The 17925-nt window shown below is 36.0% G+C and overlaps 1 protein-coding gene across 50 annotated transcripts in view; it reads left to right on the top strand.

The window, feature by feature from the left end:
• The window catches only part of DCAF6 (DDB1 and CUL4 associated factor 6), a 158388-nt gene that overhangs the window by 90463 nt on the left and 50000 nt on the right, over nt 1–17925 (top strand). For 27 of the 50 annotated variants that reach the window (XM_021089467.2, XM_021089464.2, XM_021089465.2 and 24 more), the window contains one exon: nt 6782–6841. The exons of 18 other annotated variants lie outside the window; for them this stretch is intronic. In XM_021089467.2, coding sequence (XP_020945126.1) covers nt 6782–6841 — 60 coding nt within the window. Of the gene's footprint in view, nt 1–2584; nt 2710–6781; nt 6842–17925 lie in introns of all 50 variants that reach the window. 5 more of the 50 variants (XR_014843919.1, XR_014843915.1, XR_014843914.1 and 2 more) reach the window with 1 other exon arrangement.

Here is a 17925-nt window from a genome sequence, read left to right as displayed (position 1 = left end):
ACTAGCTCAAGGGTTTTAAAACTAAAAATTTTCAACATATAAAACAAAAAGAGGGAAGATAAAATGTCCTTATGTGTATAAATATTTTTAAAATACTGAAATTTAGCAGATAACAACCAAGTATTAAAGTGAATTTGAATGTAAAACAAAACTGTTTACAGTATCAGTAGAGAAATGTACATTGTGGATTTTAAGAAACTGTTGACACTCAGTCTTTATGTCCAGTTCATCAATTTGAATTGAAGCAAGTTCTTTTTAGAATCGGAAAGCTTTAGGGTGATTCTATGGTCTCTGTAAAATAAAATGATGTTTTCCAACATCTGAGCATAATTCTTATTAAATAGTATCTAGTTTGGCAATTAGTCTATTTCTGGTGATCTTTAAAAAGCCACAGTTGAGTTAAACACTTCTTTTTTTTTTTTTTTTTGTCTTCTTTTTTTGCTATTTCTTGGGCCGCTCCTGCGGCATATGGAGGTTCCCAGGCTAGGGGTTGAATCGGAGCTGTAGCCACCGGCCTACGCCAGAGCCACAGCAACGCGGGATCCGAGCCGCGTCTGCAACCTACACCACAGCTCACGGCAACGCCGGATCGTTAACCCACTGAGCAAGGGCAGGGACCGAACCCGCAACCTCATGGTTCCTAGTCGGATTCGTTAACCACTGCGCCACGACGGGAACTCCAAAGCACTTCTTGGTTTTGAAGTTGAAAAACATGTTATTTTAGTTTTGTTATTAAACAACATATTGGGCCCCTGAGGCTCTCCACGTGGACCAATACTGAGTGGCCTTTAGTGCTGTCACTCAATGTATGTTGTTACCTTCACCTACAAGGTGAAGTACTTCATTTATACCATATGCTTTTATCATAGCCTTCATAAGAGACCCTAGAAAGCCTAATCTGTAACATGCCCTGGGTTCATTTGTTAGTGCTATTTTTATCTTATTCTGTCCTCACATGTCAGAAACACTATCAGGTATTTAAAAACTTTAACAGCAGTTAAATAATGTTTTATTTGTTTACAAAGGACAGCTAATAAAGTCTATGTATTTTGGCCATTTAGTAAATGGACAAGAAAAGATGAGTTGATCTAATGCAAAATTCTTCATTTCAGAACATTCAAATTATAAAAATACAGAATAGTAATTAAATTTATGAAATTCAACAGGAAGGTAGGTTTTATTTGAATAACAATTGGCAGAACATTTTGTTATATTTCGTAATATATAAAGATAATTTTATTTATGTGTATTATGGATAGTAATTGATCCATTTGCTCATGTTTAGATGCTACTAATAAAATCATCAGTGAGGGTAGCACAAAAATTAACATTCTGGATTATAACTTTTTAACAATATAAGAGGGTACAATTCTCATAACGCATTTTCCCGTTATATCATTATACAGTATCCCCAGCAAGTGATGATACCCTCAGTAAATGATATTTCTATCATCTTCTCACCTATTTAAGCGTTTTAGGTGTATATTATTCAAAGGAGACATTAATGTGATTTGGAAACCAAGAAATGTTAGCAAGTGTAGAATTTCTGAATGATTACATTGCCTGGCAGATATTTTATTCTTTTTTCAAAATATAGGACTCAGGAAAGTCTTCTGTGAAAGGCTAAGTGTAAGATGAATCTATAATACTTCATTTCTATAGGAAAATAGGATCAAACCATCAAATCATTTTGTAGAAATAATATACATTTGAGGGTATCAAATGGGAAGAGGCCAAATTCCAGTATTTCTTGGCAATTAAAAACTGAAACATTATTCCAAGGTACCAAATGCTGTTTAAAATGAGCTGTATAAGATAGATGTTAGGATATATTTAAAGTGTTCCCTCCACCCCATTTTTTCAGCTGTGAAATCAGGATTTCATGAGTAAGTTCTAATATAAAATATATAAAAGTGACACTGTTGTGATTTAATATAGAGTTAAGAAATGACAACCCAACTGTTTGCGCCTCTTGCCACCTCTGCTCCCTGAAGCACGTTTTGAAAACCACTGGTCTAAAAGAATTTTGACACCTATAAATGATAATTATTCATAGCTAACTTTCAAAATTTTTATTTTTCAAACACACTATATATTACCTCAAAATATTTTCACTTTATTTAAAAAGGGCATTTTTTTTCCCTAGGCTTTTAGGAAATGAATCACAACTTATTTCTAGCCTTAAGAAAAATCACAGAGATGAATTTGCTTTCATCAGATTACTGCCTAGGTTGTTAGACTGGATGAGTTCTTGTCCCTGGCTTTATGCCTCTGAAATTGTCTTTCCCAATTACTGATTTATTTGGAAAGTGTGGCCTGCCATAATTCATAGAGATGGCATAAGGTAGCGAATACTGTATGAAGTTTTTATACTTCTACATAGAGTAGTACACATAATAACGAACTATCTTAGTTATAGTATCTTTAACTTACTACCTTAAAATGTCCTCATATTATTAAGGCCATGCACTCTGGGTTTTGAATGAGCTGTATGTGTGCTTATCATATGAATGCCGTAAACAGCTGTGGCAAAGGCATTCAGCATATGGCTGATTTTAAACCCAACTCTTTTTTTCCATTTCAGGTCCCCTGAAGTCATGGGTTGCTGGCTCCTGCTCAGAGTGACAACACCCTGTGGAGTCTGCTGGTACTGGCCCAACCACCACAGAGCCCCACTGGAGCATGGAGCCAGCCTAGAGAGGGTGTCAGGTAGGAACTGTTTTTTCACTTTATGGCACGGTTTTGCCAATTGGAAAAGAAAAAGAAGTAATCTTTATACCCCAAAAGGGTATAAAACATTGTGAATATTTTTTGAAAAAGGGCTTTTCAAAACTGAGCCATATTGGAAAAAATCAGCACTTACCCGATCCTGTGAAAGCAGGCTCTGTTCAACATCCAGTTCCCCACAGTGTCTAGGATGTGTCACATATAGCACTAATGAAATAGATGCGATTGACTCATGTTTTTAGTCTTTATGACATAAGCAGTTAATAAATCAGATGTGATTTGGGCCTAATTTTGCAGATACTTCTTGACTACTTTGAATGATAGGGTCCTAAGCAAAACAGTGATGAGTCTCTTAGAACTTTAAATATGGGAATATGCTCCATGTTTTTCAGAACAACTTCCTGTCATTATTTTTCATTAAGTACCATGTTTCTGAAAAACAAGCAACTAATTAACAACATTATTTGTTTGACTTTTTCTTCCTATGTGATACCTGAATAGTTTACATAGATTATCTCACTAAATCTTCACAAGGACAGTGTGTGGTAAATAGTGTAATTATTCCCATTCTATAGATGGAGAAACAGAGACTTAGAGACGTTAAATAACCTGCCCACAGCTATGATATTACTGAGTGGAAAAGCCAGATTTGAACCCAGGGAGTCTGGCTAAAGAGACCTTGTTATTTTTTTCTATAGTTGACAAAGTTTGGATGTCAAGGGGCTAAAGAATTTTCTCAAAACTAAAATACAAAAGTTTTTGGAAATTTACAGTAATTAGCCATGAGGCACCTTGAGCTTAGTACTGAATGAGCTTTTGCTTAAAGGTTATGTATACTTTAAAAATGGTAAAAATTTAATTTATTTTTTTGATAGGCAAGAAATAGATTTATTAGGATAGGACGCTTGTGAGAGATGCAAGCAGGCAGGCAAGGAAGCTCTGCCTAAAAGTAGTAAAAATTGTAAACACTTCCAATAAACTGATTAACCATATTGCATTTGTAATAAATTATCATTGGACCATATAGTCAGACTTTTATTTTGTGATAGTGCTTTCTAGAAGATATTTTATAGAGAGATGGAGTAGAGTTTGCAAACAACTGAAGCAATAAGTCCTGAACCAATACTTGATTTTTTTTAAATATTAGATATTCCATTCATTATTGTGTTAATGTTTGGAAATATTTCTGTAAGTTTGAAATTATATGTATTCTGGTGACTGTCTAGTGATATAAAGACATTTTACTTCAAATGTTTATGTGACAGGAAAATAATCCTTCCAAAAACAGTTACATGGTACCCCAGATTTGAAATAGAATGGAAGCAATGATCAAGAAGGAATACTGGAGTTCCCGTCATGGCGCAGTGGTTAACGAATCCGACTAGGAACCATGAGGTTGCGGGTTCGATCCCTGGCCTTGCTCAGTGGGTTAACGATCCGGCGTTGCCGTGAGCTGCGGTGTAGGTTGCAGACGCGGCTCGGATCCCGCGTTGCTGTGGCTCTGGCGTAGGCCAGTGGCTACAGCTCCGATTCAACCCCTGGCCTGGGAACCTCCATATGCCGCGGGAGCGGCCCAAGAAATAGCAACAACAAAAGACAAAAAAAAAAAAAGAAGGAATACTTCTTATAGATTGGTCTTCAGCATAGGAAGAATGACAAATAATCCCCGGATATACAGAATCTATATGACAGACTGTAAAACCAAAAGGGAAAAACCCTTTTAGTTTAATATTATCTTTCTGTTTATTATTGACCTAAACTTTGTTAATATTTTAAATACTTCAGCAGTTTGATAATACAGAATTTTGTGTAGATGACAGCATTCTAGATTCTTTACTAACGTGATTTTTAAGAGACTTACTCTTTCCTAAATTTTATTTAAAAACTATATAAGATGCACTTTATTTCATAAGATTTGTACATTTCACAATATTCATGAAAAAATTAAATATTTGAAGAACGATCACTTGGAGAGTCGATAGTTTTTCTGAGGGTTCTTTTTTTTTTTTTCCCCCTGTCTTTGTAGGGCCGTACTCACAGCACATGGAGGTTCCCAGGCTAGGGGTCTAATTGGAGCTGTAGCCGCCGGCCTTCGCCAGAGCCACAGCAACAGCAACACTGGATCTGAGCCGCATCTGCAGCCTACACCACAGCTCAGGGCAACACCAGATCCTTAACCCACTGAGCGAGGCCAGGGATCAAACCTGCAACCTAATGGTTCCTAGTCAGATTCGTTAACCACTGTGCCACGATGGGAACTCCTGAGGGTTCTTAATGAGAGTACAATGAAATGTGTAACGGATCCAAAGGGATGAGAAAAACACTTTGTAAGAGACTTTCTCAGAGTATTTTCCAATATTTATTTCACTGTGACTCACATTTTTATTGTTTTTCTTACTTCAAAGAATATGATTTTGTTTTTTCCTAAAGACCAATTTATCTCTTTTTCTCAAAGAACATACATAGGAATGTTGTATTTAACTCTGAAATGGATATTTTAGAAGGCTTATAAAAGAACGTAAAGCATGGCTAGATTAGGGAACTGATTAAAATACTACCATTCCTACTTTTTTGTTTAGTACAAAATTGTTGAGCTGAATGTTCTGATGAAGAGGTGATAAGTAAAGATAAGTAAAAGCTATTTATGTAATGATCATGCTTTATCAGAATCTAGTAATACAAAATCTTTGAGCAAACTGGTTATCTCAGAAGGTAGATAAATCAAAATTGATACACTGGTAGCAGCATTCAGACTTTTAAATGTACAAATTGAAGCAATAAAGTGGTATGAAATTGCTTAAGAATCAGGGCTATCTTAAAAAATTCTCAGCTATTGAATTAAGGACACTGTTAACTCAGTATATTTGCCTTTGGGGGAATCATGTGTCAACATGAATAGAGAGTGACCAGCCAAAAGTGCAGAGTTTTTGTTTTATTAACAATGATTGCTAAGAATCCAAGCATAGAATATTAGAAACCAGGAATTATTCTTACATTTAGTGGAGAGCTATGCTTGCTATGCACATTTACTCTTTTCCTGTAGCTCTATTAAGACACTGGAACCCAAGCCAGGAATGGTAGGCACCTCCTTCTGTTCTCTAGTGCCCTAGTTACCAGGTCCCTAGGATGACCAGGAAGGAAGGAAAAGCTGAGGCTTAAAAATATTGTGACTTACCCTATGTCATATAGCTAATTGTTGTCAAAACCAGTGTTAGAATCAACACTTAGTAACTCTAGATAGATGCTTTTTCCATTTTATCATGCAGACTTCCTTTATACCAGTGTTTTTCAAACAGTAGAACCCATTTGTTTATAAAACAAAGTCATTTACATAGAAACTTAGTGAATCAATCGGATAAAAATAAGATTTTCTATTTGAAGCCAAGGTGGAAGGCATGAAGCTGAGACCATGAGCCTTCTCCTTGCCTCTCTTTTCTTTTTCTCACCAGGCACCTAAAGAAACCTTAGTCTTCATAGTACAGTTTTAGTATGCACCATATACCATTGAGTTTTAAACATGATCTGTGTTTCTGTAATGGTAATTACTTCATTGAATATTTCCCTTATAAATCATTTTCTTTGTCTAATGTCTTCACTTGACCTCCTTTTTTTAGCTCAGGATAACTTCTAGCACAATGTAGTGAGCATCTCATTTCATGCTTTGACTCCTCCAATCCAAAACAAAAGCCATTTTAAGGAGCTGGAGAGAGGGTTTGAGAAGGACAAAGAATCTTCTTTTTAGTGAAGAAGATATCCTGTTCCTCTTTTATCTACCTCGCACTTTGTGCTTGTGCTAAAAGAATTTGATAAAAGTTGTATGCATGGGAGTAGAAGAATATTTTCTGAACTCATTCTCAAAATTGCTAAATGCTTGCCTGGAATAACATATCTTAAGCACATGGCCCTGCTTACTCACTGCTTGGGAAACACACCACAGTACTTACTTCTATTCCCCACCCTTATACATTTGTTTCTTAAGCTTAGAGATGATCATGACATTGCTGTGCAGTTTTCTGCTGCTTACTTTTAAGTTGAAATCTCATTTTTGTTTCAGATTCTCCTTCTTCTGTGGTTAACAAACAGCTCGGATCCATGTCACTTGACGAGCAACAGGGTGCGTGCAACAGGAGATGCGCTATGCCCATCCATCCATAGTTTTATTGCAATGCATAAACCAAGCTTTCTCTCACTTTTTCATAGCATTTCATTTTAATTATGGTCTAACAGTATTTTGTGGGCTAAATTATCTTAGATGGTATTATGCAAATAGGGCCTCCTTGGCCTATACAAATTATTTTCAGTGTAAGCCAATTTCTACTTTTGGCTTTTATGCCAACTTTGAAATCTCTTCCTATAACAGTTTTATAATGGATATAAAAACTGATCCATTTAAAAGATTCTAGTTATCATAAAATTGTGTAGAAACTGTGGATGTAAGGTTAGCATATTATGTAGTGGCTAATTTAGAATGAGTTATTTGAACATGGAAATATTCTGTATTATGACATTGGCTGTAGTAATGATATTTTGATGTCTCACTTATCTGGTAGTTAAACTGACAGCTTTAATTTTATGGAATACAATTATGAATGCAGAGATAAGCTCCAATGCCCCCAGTGAAAAGGGAAAATTGGAAGTTCTCTTGTGGCTCAGTGGGTTAAGGGTCTGGCACTGTCCCCGCAGTGGCTTGGGTCACTGCTGTGGTTCAGGTTTGATCCCTGGCCCGGGAACTTACATATGCCGTGGTGCGGCCAAAAAAAAAAAAAAAGAAAGGAAAATAAAAAGGAAAGTCCCCTTCCACTTGTACTTTTGAGGTAGAAGAGGTACATAGAATCAACTTTGAAACTTTGAGCAGAGTCTGATGAGACAGATTTTACAAGTATTTTTCAAAAAATTAAAAAAGAATAATTCAGCACTAAAGCCATAAGCTTTAGTTGCCTGAAAGTTTACATGTATAGGATGATTCATTAGTCAACAGTATTAAGGAAGTGAAATACTTCTGAAGTACCTATTTAGTGTGAAATAGATCTTAATTTATCTTTTTGGAGAATTTTCAGAAACTAATTTTGAAACAAATTAGAAACTCCTTATGTACATCTACTCTTAAATTATTCTGAGATGACAAGTTATTTGCTATAGGTTTTCTGTTCTTGAGAACGAATGAATGAATTGGTATATGAATTTGAGAACTAAGACATTATGCATGTTTTATCTTGATACATTCATTGTAAACGTATTAACAGTGAAGAATAATTACCTTAAGGTGTAAAACACAGTCATAACACCATATTATAATATATCATACTACTGTTTAAAATTGCTCTCTAACCAAATAATCTTTTTTTGGTTAAGGCTATATGAATGTAAATACTACCAGAGAGTTTGTAGCCAGATTCATATTTTATTTAATCTCATAGAATAATTTTCACAAAATTATATTGAATATTATATTTTAAGTTGGTAATTAATTTACATATGATATGGGTTATGACCGAAAGAGATGAATAAAAGATAACTCCCAGATGTTTGGCATTAGTGCCTGTATAACGGGATGATGCCATTTACAAGGGCAGACTAGTTCAGAGGCAGAAATCGAAAGGTTCTTTAGGTTTCTGGCCATGTAAAGTATGCCTTTTAGTCATATAAGTAGAGATGTTATATAAAAGGTCAGATACTGAATAGCACATGATAATAATCAGTGTAATTTTGTAATAAGTTCTCTGAGCAGAAACATTCTAATGACACTATATCCAGATGAATTTAAATCCTAAGCTTTTAAACATGGCTTTTTGTTCAGCAGGATTAGTTTTTTAAATACTGGGGATTTCTGTATTATAAGTTTACATTACCTAAAGATAACTTCTACTGTAAAAGTTAGCAGAAACTTCCCATTACTGTCTTTCTCACCTGGTCTAATGAAATAACCTCTTAACTGGTTTCCTCACATCCACTCAGGCTATAGTCTATTCTCTACCAGCAGCCAGAATGAACTCTTTAAAATGTAAACTAATCATGTCATTCATCTGCCTAAAACTTTTAAATTGTCCCTTTGTCCTTAAAACAATTTAAATCCATACCTCGGCTTGTAGAGCCTATGTGACCCGGCCCCTTCCCTCACGCACTAAGCTCTTGCCAATTAGGCCTTGCAATTCTTCTAACACTCTAAGCTTGTTTCCCTCTTAGATCTCTTGTCTATGCTGTTCCCTCCACCAAAAATGCTTTTCCCTTCAGCAGCTTCTACTCATCAAATCTCACTTAGGTGTTACTTTGCTAAAATTAATATGACGTTCTAATCTGAAGTAGTTCTCTTTCTCTTTGCGAACTATTTTCCTTCACTGCATTTGTCAGAATTTATAATCATACATTTTATTTGATTGTTTAATGCCAATCTTTCTCTGTATTCTGTAAATGTTTTTCTTCAATGCCTAACACCATATCTGTTTTCATTAGTAAATATTTGTTGAATGAGTGAGTAAATTAATTCCTTAAGCAGTGGGATGCTATAGAAATTATTACAGCTTGGGAGAAACACAACCAGATTTATGTCTTAGATCATTTTGGCAGTGCTATATAGATGGTTGGTTGGGAGAGAGTAAAGTTAAACACAGCAACACCGCATCCGAGGCTATTACTTACTGTAGGCCAAGTGAGAGATTATGAGCGATCCAATCTAAGGTGGTAGCAGTGGGAAATGAGAAGAATGGACAGACTTTTTTTTTTTTTTTTTAATATTTCAGACGTAGAATGGATAGGACTTTGAATAGTTTTTAGAAATGAAAGAAGGATATCCAAGTATCTTGATAGGATGGTGGAAATACTATGAACCAAGATAGGGATTTCAGCAGAAACAACAGGTTGTAAGGGGAAAAAGATACATGAGATTTTCTTGATACGTTGAGTTTGAAGTACCTATGGACATCCAAATGGAGAAATAGCATGGACAGATGGATCGCTGTTACCAGAGAAGTCTGAGGTGGAGATAAAAATGAGGAATCGTCAATTTACAGGTAACAGTTGAAACAATGAGAGTGGGTAAGATTGTTAAGGAAAAGAAGATAAAGAAGGAAAGTCTGCACGAGAAGCAAGAGACAAAAGGATCTGGCTCAGGAGTCAGAAAAGGAATGATCAGAGAAATAGGCAAGGCAGAAAGAATGTCATATCCAAAACCAGGGGAAAAGAAAAGGTCACAGAGGAGCTGGTCAGCAGTGTGTTGTGAAGCAGTAATGTCAAATATGCAAAGGACAGAGAAATGTTTTTTAACCTGGCAGTATGTGAGTTACTGATTGCTTTGGCACTGCAGGTCTGTGATATATGGAGGCAGAAGCCAGATAACAGTGGTTTGAGAAGAAAGAGTGAAAAAATAAAAGTGGAGACAATGATATGTAGATCACTCTTTCAATAAGCTCAATTAAGAATGAAAAGACAGAAGAGGAGTTCACCTGTGCAGGGGAAACAAATCCAACTAGGAACCATGAGGTTGTGGGTTTGATCCCTGGCCATGCTCAGTGGGTTACAGATCCGGCGCTGCTGTGAGCTGTGGTGTAGGTCACAGATTCGGCTTGGATCTGGTGTTGCTGTGGCTGTGTTATAGGCCAGCAGCTGTAGCTACCATTCAACCCCTAGCCTGGGAACCTCCATATGCCTTGGGTGTGGCCCTAAAAAGACAAAAAGACCGGGGGAAAAAAAAAAAAAAGAATGTAAAGACAGAAGAAAGGCAATGTTTAAGGGGCGGTTGTAATTTCAAACATAGCATGTTTATAGAATAAGACTCTTAGACTCTTTGTGGAAAAGGTTAAAGTTATAGGGGATAACTGATATTAGGGGATAACTGATATCACCAGATATGCTATATTTCAAGTTTTAATCTTTGTCAAGACCCCTACTCTCCATTCTATCCCATAGAATGGAAAAAGTAGTACACTTAATAAGGTTTTCTTTTTAATATATCTCTAATGATTATTATTTTAAGCATATTTAAAATTTTTCTTTCATACTTTTAAAGAGACATTAATATGTTTTTAATTGATAATTCAGTTTTACCCTCACCTGGCAGTATTCATCTTCCCAGGTGTCCAAGTGCTTTTAAGTGTTGCATAATTTAATTTCACATAGTAGGTCATAGATTTCTTTCTTTATTTTGAGGGATTACCAGGATAAAAATGTTACTAGCAAAATTTTTTAAGTTGTAATTGACATCTGTCACTGAAAAAATTTTTTTTCAATAATTATATACATTATTAAACTGATTAATTGCAATCAGTGTTTTTGTTTATCTTGAATTTTTGAAAAAGCACATTTAGTCTAAAATGTTCAGTCTAAACTTTAAGATCATAATGGAGCTGCCTTGCTGCCTCAATAGTTTTAATTGTGTTTTATAAAAAAAAATTTTTTTTTTTTTTTTTTTTTTTTTTTTACTTTTTGCCTTTTCCAAGGGCCGCTCCTGCGGCATATGGAGGTTCCCAGGCTAGGGGTCTAATCCGAACTGTAGTCACCTGCCTACGCCAGAGTCACAGCAACGCGGGATCGGAGCCTCGTCTGTGACCCACAGCACAGCTCACGGCAATGCCAGATCCTTAATCCACTGAGCAAGGCCAGGGATCGAACCTGCAACCTCATGGTTCCTAGTTGGATTCATTAACCACTGCGCCATGACAGGAACTCCTCAAAATATTTTCTAAAGAAGTAAGTGATAGAGAAATAAGAATACAGTTAATGAGTATGTTTGTTTTTCCTTTTATTTATATCTCTGTTATAACTACTGTACTTTAAGGGAAGAATCCTCTCTGACATATATTTCTCTTGCCTACTACTAAAACTAACAAATTTTTCCTGTTAAAAATATTTAGACCAGAAATTCCCCCTTCTTTTATTAACAATAACAATAGAAACCTATTACATTAACATTTAACTTTTGAGAGGGTATAAGAACATAATTTTACCTGAGTTTAAATTTTGGCCATGATTAAAGCAAGTTGCTTTGTATTCTTTTTTTTTTTTTTTGGTCCTTTTTGTTTTTTCTGGGGCCAAACCTGCGGCATGTGGAGGTTCCCAGGCTAGGGGTCTAATCAGAGCTGTAGCCACCGGCCTACACCAGAGCCACAGCAATGCGGGATCCAAGCCACGTCTGTGACCTACACCACAGCTCACGGCAATGCCAGATTCTCAACCCACTGAGCAAGGCCAGGGATTGAACCTGCAACCTTGTGGTTCCTAGTCGGATTCGTTAACCACTGAGCCATGAAGGGAACTCGTAGTTGCTTTGTATTCTTTATACTGATAATTAAATGGAAGTTGATAATGCTATTAAATTTGAAATGTACACCTATAGGCAGTTGTACATCTGTCAGACACTTGTTTTCTATTCTAGATTTAAAGCAATAAAAATGCTAATTTGTAGGCCTTAAAAATGTAAATGCTAGTTATCTATTACGTATGATGTTATATAAGCAGACTTCTTTTGACATGAATAAAATGTTTACTTACAGAAAGGGACTTGTGGATGGTCAAAAACCAGTGAAATAGACTTTACTAATTCTGCTAGGGTAGATTGGGAATGGGGAAATTTGACCTGTCATATATTACATAAATATTCCCTTAAGATTATACACTGTCACCAACTTGAAATTTTGTTTTAGTGGTATCATTTGACAGTATTACATCAGGCAGTATTTAAAATTGCCATTAAATGTACTTTGACAACTCTAATTTTTATAAAATATCTAATTATTGAAATTTGCTCTATTGATGCAAAATGTAGGTTCAGTATCCATCACACTGGAATATATCTGTAAATACAATATTTTAAATTGTAGGGAAAAAAGCTTCATTCTAGATTTTTTGTATTCCTTAGAACTAGTTATTACTTCATTGTTTAGAATGAAGTAGCTAGTCCTCTTTTATCCAACTATTAAGTCTAAAATCTTGCAATTAGTGATATATTTGATCTTTGGAAATTAAACACTATAGTTTTTATTGAACATGCTCACTTGTTTCACTCTCCTGCTAACCAAATCAATATCTATATATCTAGTTAAATTGTTTTCTAACTCAGAATTGTCTATAATAAAAATAACTGAGGAGTTCCTGTTGTGGTGCAGCCAAAACGAATCTGACTAGGAACCATGAGTTTGTGGGTTCAATCCCTGGCCTCGCTCAGTGGTTAAAGGATCTGGCGTTGTCATGAGCTGTGGCGTAGGTCGCAGATGCAGCTCGGATCTGGTGTTGCTGTGGTTGTGGTGTATGCCGGCAGCCATAGCTCCTATTCAACCCTTAGCCTGGAAATCTCCATATGCTGAGAGAGTGGCCCTAAAAAAAACCCAAAAGCCAAAAAAACCCTGAAATTTACTGATATTTAGTATGTGGCTGGCATTGTGTTAAGGATTTTACGTATATTATTTTTTGCAATTTAGTGAGGTGAATACTAATATGGTCCTCATTTTACTGAGGAAGGAAGAGGACTCCAAGAAACATCTGAAGACTTAACCTGTGGTTAAGTGGTGGAGCCATATTTGTATGTCTGTTTCATTAATTCACTTTATATTTAGATGCCTGTTACCTTTAGGCAAATACTGGGCCCAGCACCAGGATGCACAAATGAATAAAGCCAATTCTCCCTGTGCTTAAAAGATAGAGTTGATTAATAGTAACAACAGCAACAACAATAATAGAGTTGATTAACCATAATAACAACTTGGACACTTAATACTGCGTTTTCTTTGTGCCAAACATTACTTTGAACAATTTTTAAATGTTAATTTACTTAATCCTCACTACAATCTTATGCAGCAGGTAGCATTATTATCCCCTTTTTTCAGATGAGAAAGCTGAGGTAAAGAGAGGTTAAGAAACTTGTCTAAGGTCACGCACTATGCATCAGTGTTAGAAATGTGATTCATACTCAAGCAGACTGGTTCCGGTGTCTGTGGTCATAACTACTGTGCTTTGCCTCATCTAACACTAAAGACAGATGATGAAAAGAATTAATATGTGCCATGAGTATTACAAAACAGGAAATAAGGTTCGCGGGGAACGTGTAAGAGTGAGGTCTTATCTCTTCTGGTAAGGGGCCAAATAAGGCATTCCTCAGGATGAGACATTTTAGCTGCAATCTGAAAGATGAGTATGGGTAAGTTAGGTCAACAGAGAAGGAAGTAAAGGGGATCGTAAATAGCATGTGCAGAGGCTCTGAGATAATCACGTTAGAATGACCAGAAGAATCCCAGCATGGCTAGAGTGTGCTTTGGCTTCGAGAGATGGGTAGAGTCCAGATTGAGAAGGACCTTTTAGACTTTTAGAGGTTTTATATTTCTTTTAAGAACAGTAGGAAGCTGGAGTTCCCATCATGGTTCAGCGGTAACAAACCTGCCTAGTATCCATGAGAACTTTAGTTCAATCCCTGGCCTTGCTCAGTGGGTTAAGGAATGGGCATTGCCATGAGCTATGGTGTATGTCGAAGACGCAGCTCGGATGCCACATTGCTGTGGCTGTTGTGTAGGCCAGCAGCTACAGTCTGATTTGACCCCTAGCCTAGGAACTTAATATGCCTTGGGTGTGGCCCTAAGGGAAAAAAAAAAAAAAGGAACAGTAGATAGCTAATGAAGGATTTAAAAATACAGAATAGGGCCTGATCTGAATAGAGTATAAAGGATTGATTAGAGACTAAATCACTTATGAGGTTCTCCTGATAATTAGGATTTTGACCTGATGATGGAATTAAGGTAGAGATGTGAAGAAATTCAAGAAATACTTAGAGTGTAGATGTACAGAATTTGATGAATGAGACAAACAATTGAGGTGGAGTCCAGAGAATAAATTGAAGTGACAACTCCAAAATTTCTATATGGGGATGATTTGGCAGTGGCAGGTCCAGGCTGTTTTTAAGTCTGTTTTTATATTGTAAATGCAGGATTTTGACTTAGATTATATGTTTATCTGTGTTGATTTGGGGGAGGCAATGAAAGCGATTAGCAGGTGACATTTCTAGTGCAGCAAAAGTAACTCCAAAGTTTTGACTGAGTACAATTACATGAATGGATACTTCCTGAAATAGGTAGCCCTAGAAAAGGAAGAAGAGGAGTTCCCTTAGTGGCTCAGTGCTTAACAAATCTGACTAGGAACCATGAGGTTGTGGGTTCAATCCCCAGCGTTGCCATGAGCTGTGGTGTAGGTCACAGACTCGGCTTGGATCCCATGCGTTGCTGTGGCTGTGGCGTAGGCCAGCGGCTGCAGATCCAATTTAGACCCCTAGCCTAGCCTGGGAATCTCCATATGCCGCGAGTGGGGCCCTAGAAAAGACAAAGAGACCAAAAAACAAACAAACAAACAAAAAAACAAAAAAAGGAAGAAGATGTGGGAGAGGATGTGTAGAAGGAGGTGGAGATCAGAAGCTTGGTTTTGAATATGTTGAATTTCAATTACCTGTGGAAAAGTCTGTTGGACATTTGATTGTATGTCATGCAACTTGGCAAAGATGTCAGAGCTAGAAAAGTTAATTGGAGAACTTTCTGCATGTAAATGATAATTGAAGCCATGAAAATAGATGAAATCAACTAGGATTAGTATAAAAAGTGAGACCTCTAAAACGTCTCCAAAAAAATCAGAAAAAAAAAAGAAAAAAAAAAAACTCCTCCAGAATTAAAGATTTTACTAGAGGAGAGCTGTTACATAAGTAACAACTACAGAGAGAAATAATAGGGAAAATAGAGTGGTATATAAGAGAGTTGTCTGCTGGGTTCTAAAAATTCTCCACTAAATTAATCATCGGGAAGGTTATCAATCTCATTAGTGAGAGCAGTTTCACTGGGTTGAAATGCAGAGGCCTATAAAAGTGGAAATTTTGCCTTGGTCTAGAATTTATACTTGAGAAATTCACCTTTCCTTCTGTGTATGCTAGGCAAGTTGGGGTGCAAAATTTGGGGAGATAGTTGAGCTTTATCATTGATATGTCAACATTTTTTCAGAGGATTTTGTCATGTGTTTTGCTTCCTTTTAGATTTGATTTTGATTTTAAACATTTGGCATAATGGAAGGAAAATGTTGACAAGTTAATTGTGTAATAGAAAATTTCTGAGGCAAAAAATATATTATTTCCATATGATCTCAGTTTATCTAAGCTACTACAGGTGATTAATGGTTGATTTTACAGTTATAATAGTGAGCGGACAAGAGAGAAGATATTGGGCCTAGTGGCTCTAAACAAATTATTATGGCCATGTTCTATTAATTGTCTTCATTTTGATTACTTTGTTTAAATTTACATATAGGATAGGTCTTCAGGGACACCCTAGCTAAAAGTCCAAAAGCTCATATCAATATTTAGATGATACACAAACCTAGTTATCACGATAGCATATTTTGGACTATATTGAGCATGTTTTTTAAGAACCACAAGTGGTTATAATGTCATAATTGAAATGCACAGATTAAATAATGTTCAAACAAGTTGCCTTCAGATTATATTCCATCACATTCTGTGATTTTTTTTTTCTGAGGGTTCTTTCTGGAAAGACTATTTAAGTGTGCTTTCCACAATCTCATGTTATTGACTCTTAACTTCCAAATCTGAAAAACAAAAGTCTTTTACAATATATTGACTTGATTTTTATGTGACTATGTCTGTGCTTCTGAAGCATGTGTTTTATTTTTTATAATGATTTTTTAGTTTTTCTATTATAATTGATTTACAGTATTCTATCAATTTTTTACTGTACAGCAAATTGACCCAGTCACACACACATATATACAGTCTTTTTCTCACATTAGCCTCCATCAGGAAGCATGTGTTTTAAATAGGTGATAGTTTGTCTAGATCGAGGCCACTCTAAGCTACTAACATCATTAGTTATTCTTAATAGTTAAATTACAAAGCAATATGAATGCATTTTAAAAAACTAGCAGTGTCAAACAAGTTAAAAGTGATTTCCCCCCCCACTACACTGCATTGGGCTGAGTGCATGACAGTTAATTTTAGACCCCTGCAGTGTTTTTGAGAGGGAGAAGAAGCAGTTCGATCTGTCCTGAAAAGATAGAGCATAGTTTCCAATACTCTGGTACCAAAGTAACGGTTTGCTACCAGAGCTACCAGAACGTCGCTCAGTTATATTAAAGTTGCTGATAGAAATAATAATACCAACAATTGATATTTCTTAATTAAAATAGTCATTCAAGCCATCTTATTTTCTACTTTAGATTCAAGTTATTTCCAAGATAGTATATTAGGTAGGATCTTTATATAGAAAGAGACTTAGGTAACTAGAGATAAAGAATCTATCATCAGTTTCCTCATATATAAAATAGAGATAGTAATATGGTTTTACAAAGGATACTTAATATATCCTAGGACATAGCAATGCTTAATAAATTTTAGTTACTATCATGATGGTGCTTTCTATATAAAGTCAATGATTAGGTTTTCTAAAATCTCAGTGCTCTTAAACTCTCTACTTGTTAAGCAATATATTTCAATGATATATTTTTGTACATTAATGAGGTAAGACTTTGAATAATACAGTTTTTAGAATGTGTTTGCTGATCCAGCTTTTAACACATAGAACAAGTTAGTGAAAATTAAAATGGTTACAACTATTTTTTCAAATAAAGTAAAAATAAAACAAATATGTTTAAAATTTTCCTTCCTTCCTTTCTTCCTTTGTCTTTTTAAGGCTACACCTGTGGCATGTGGAAGAGGTTCTCAGGCTAGGGGTCGAATTGGAGCTGTAGCTTCCAGCTTATGCCAGGGCCACAACACCACCAGATCTGAGTTGTATCTACCACCTATACCACAGCTCATGTCAAGGACACCGGATCCTTAACCCACTGAGTGAGGCTGGGGATCGAACCTGCAACCTCATAGTTCCTAGTCAGATTCGTTTCCACTGTGCCATGACCGGAACGCCCTCTTTCTTCCTTTCTTTTTCTTTCTTTCTTTCTTTCTTTCTTTCTTTCTTTCTTTCTTTCTTTCTTTCTTTCTTTCTTTCTTTCTTTCTTTCTTTCTCTCTCTCTCTCTCTCTCTCTCTCTCTCTCTCTCTCTCTCTCTCTCTCTCTCCCCCTCTCCCTCCCTCTCTCTCTCTCTCTCTTTCTTCCCTCCCTTCCTCTCTCCTTTCCTTTCCTTTCTTTCTTTTTTTTTTTCTTTCCTTTTTTGGGCTGTTCTGAGGCATATAGAGTTTCCCGGCCAGGAATCAGATCCAAGCCACAGTTACA

The sequence above is a fragment of the Sus scrofa genome, chromosome 4, assembly GCF_054392235.1.
Source record: "Sus scrofa isolate SSC_HxYL_T2T_F1_AM1 chromosome 4, Sscrofa_HxYL_maternal_Yorkshire_Landrace_v2.0, whole genome shotgun sequence".
Lineage (NCBI taxonomy): Eukaryota > Metazoa > Chordata > Mammalia > Artiodactyla > Suidae > Sus > Sus scrofa.
The sequence above is the reverse complement of the archived record's forward strand: the minus strand, read 5'-3'. Positions and strand labels throughout refer to the sequence as shown.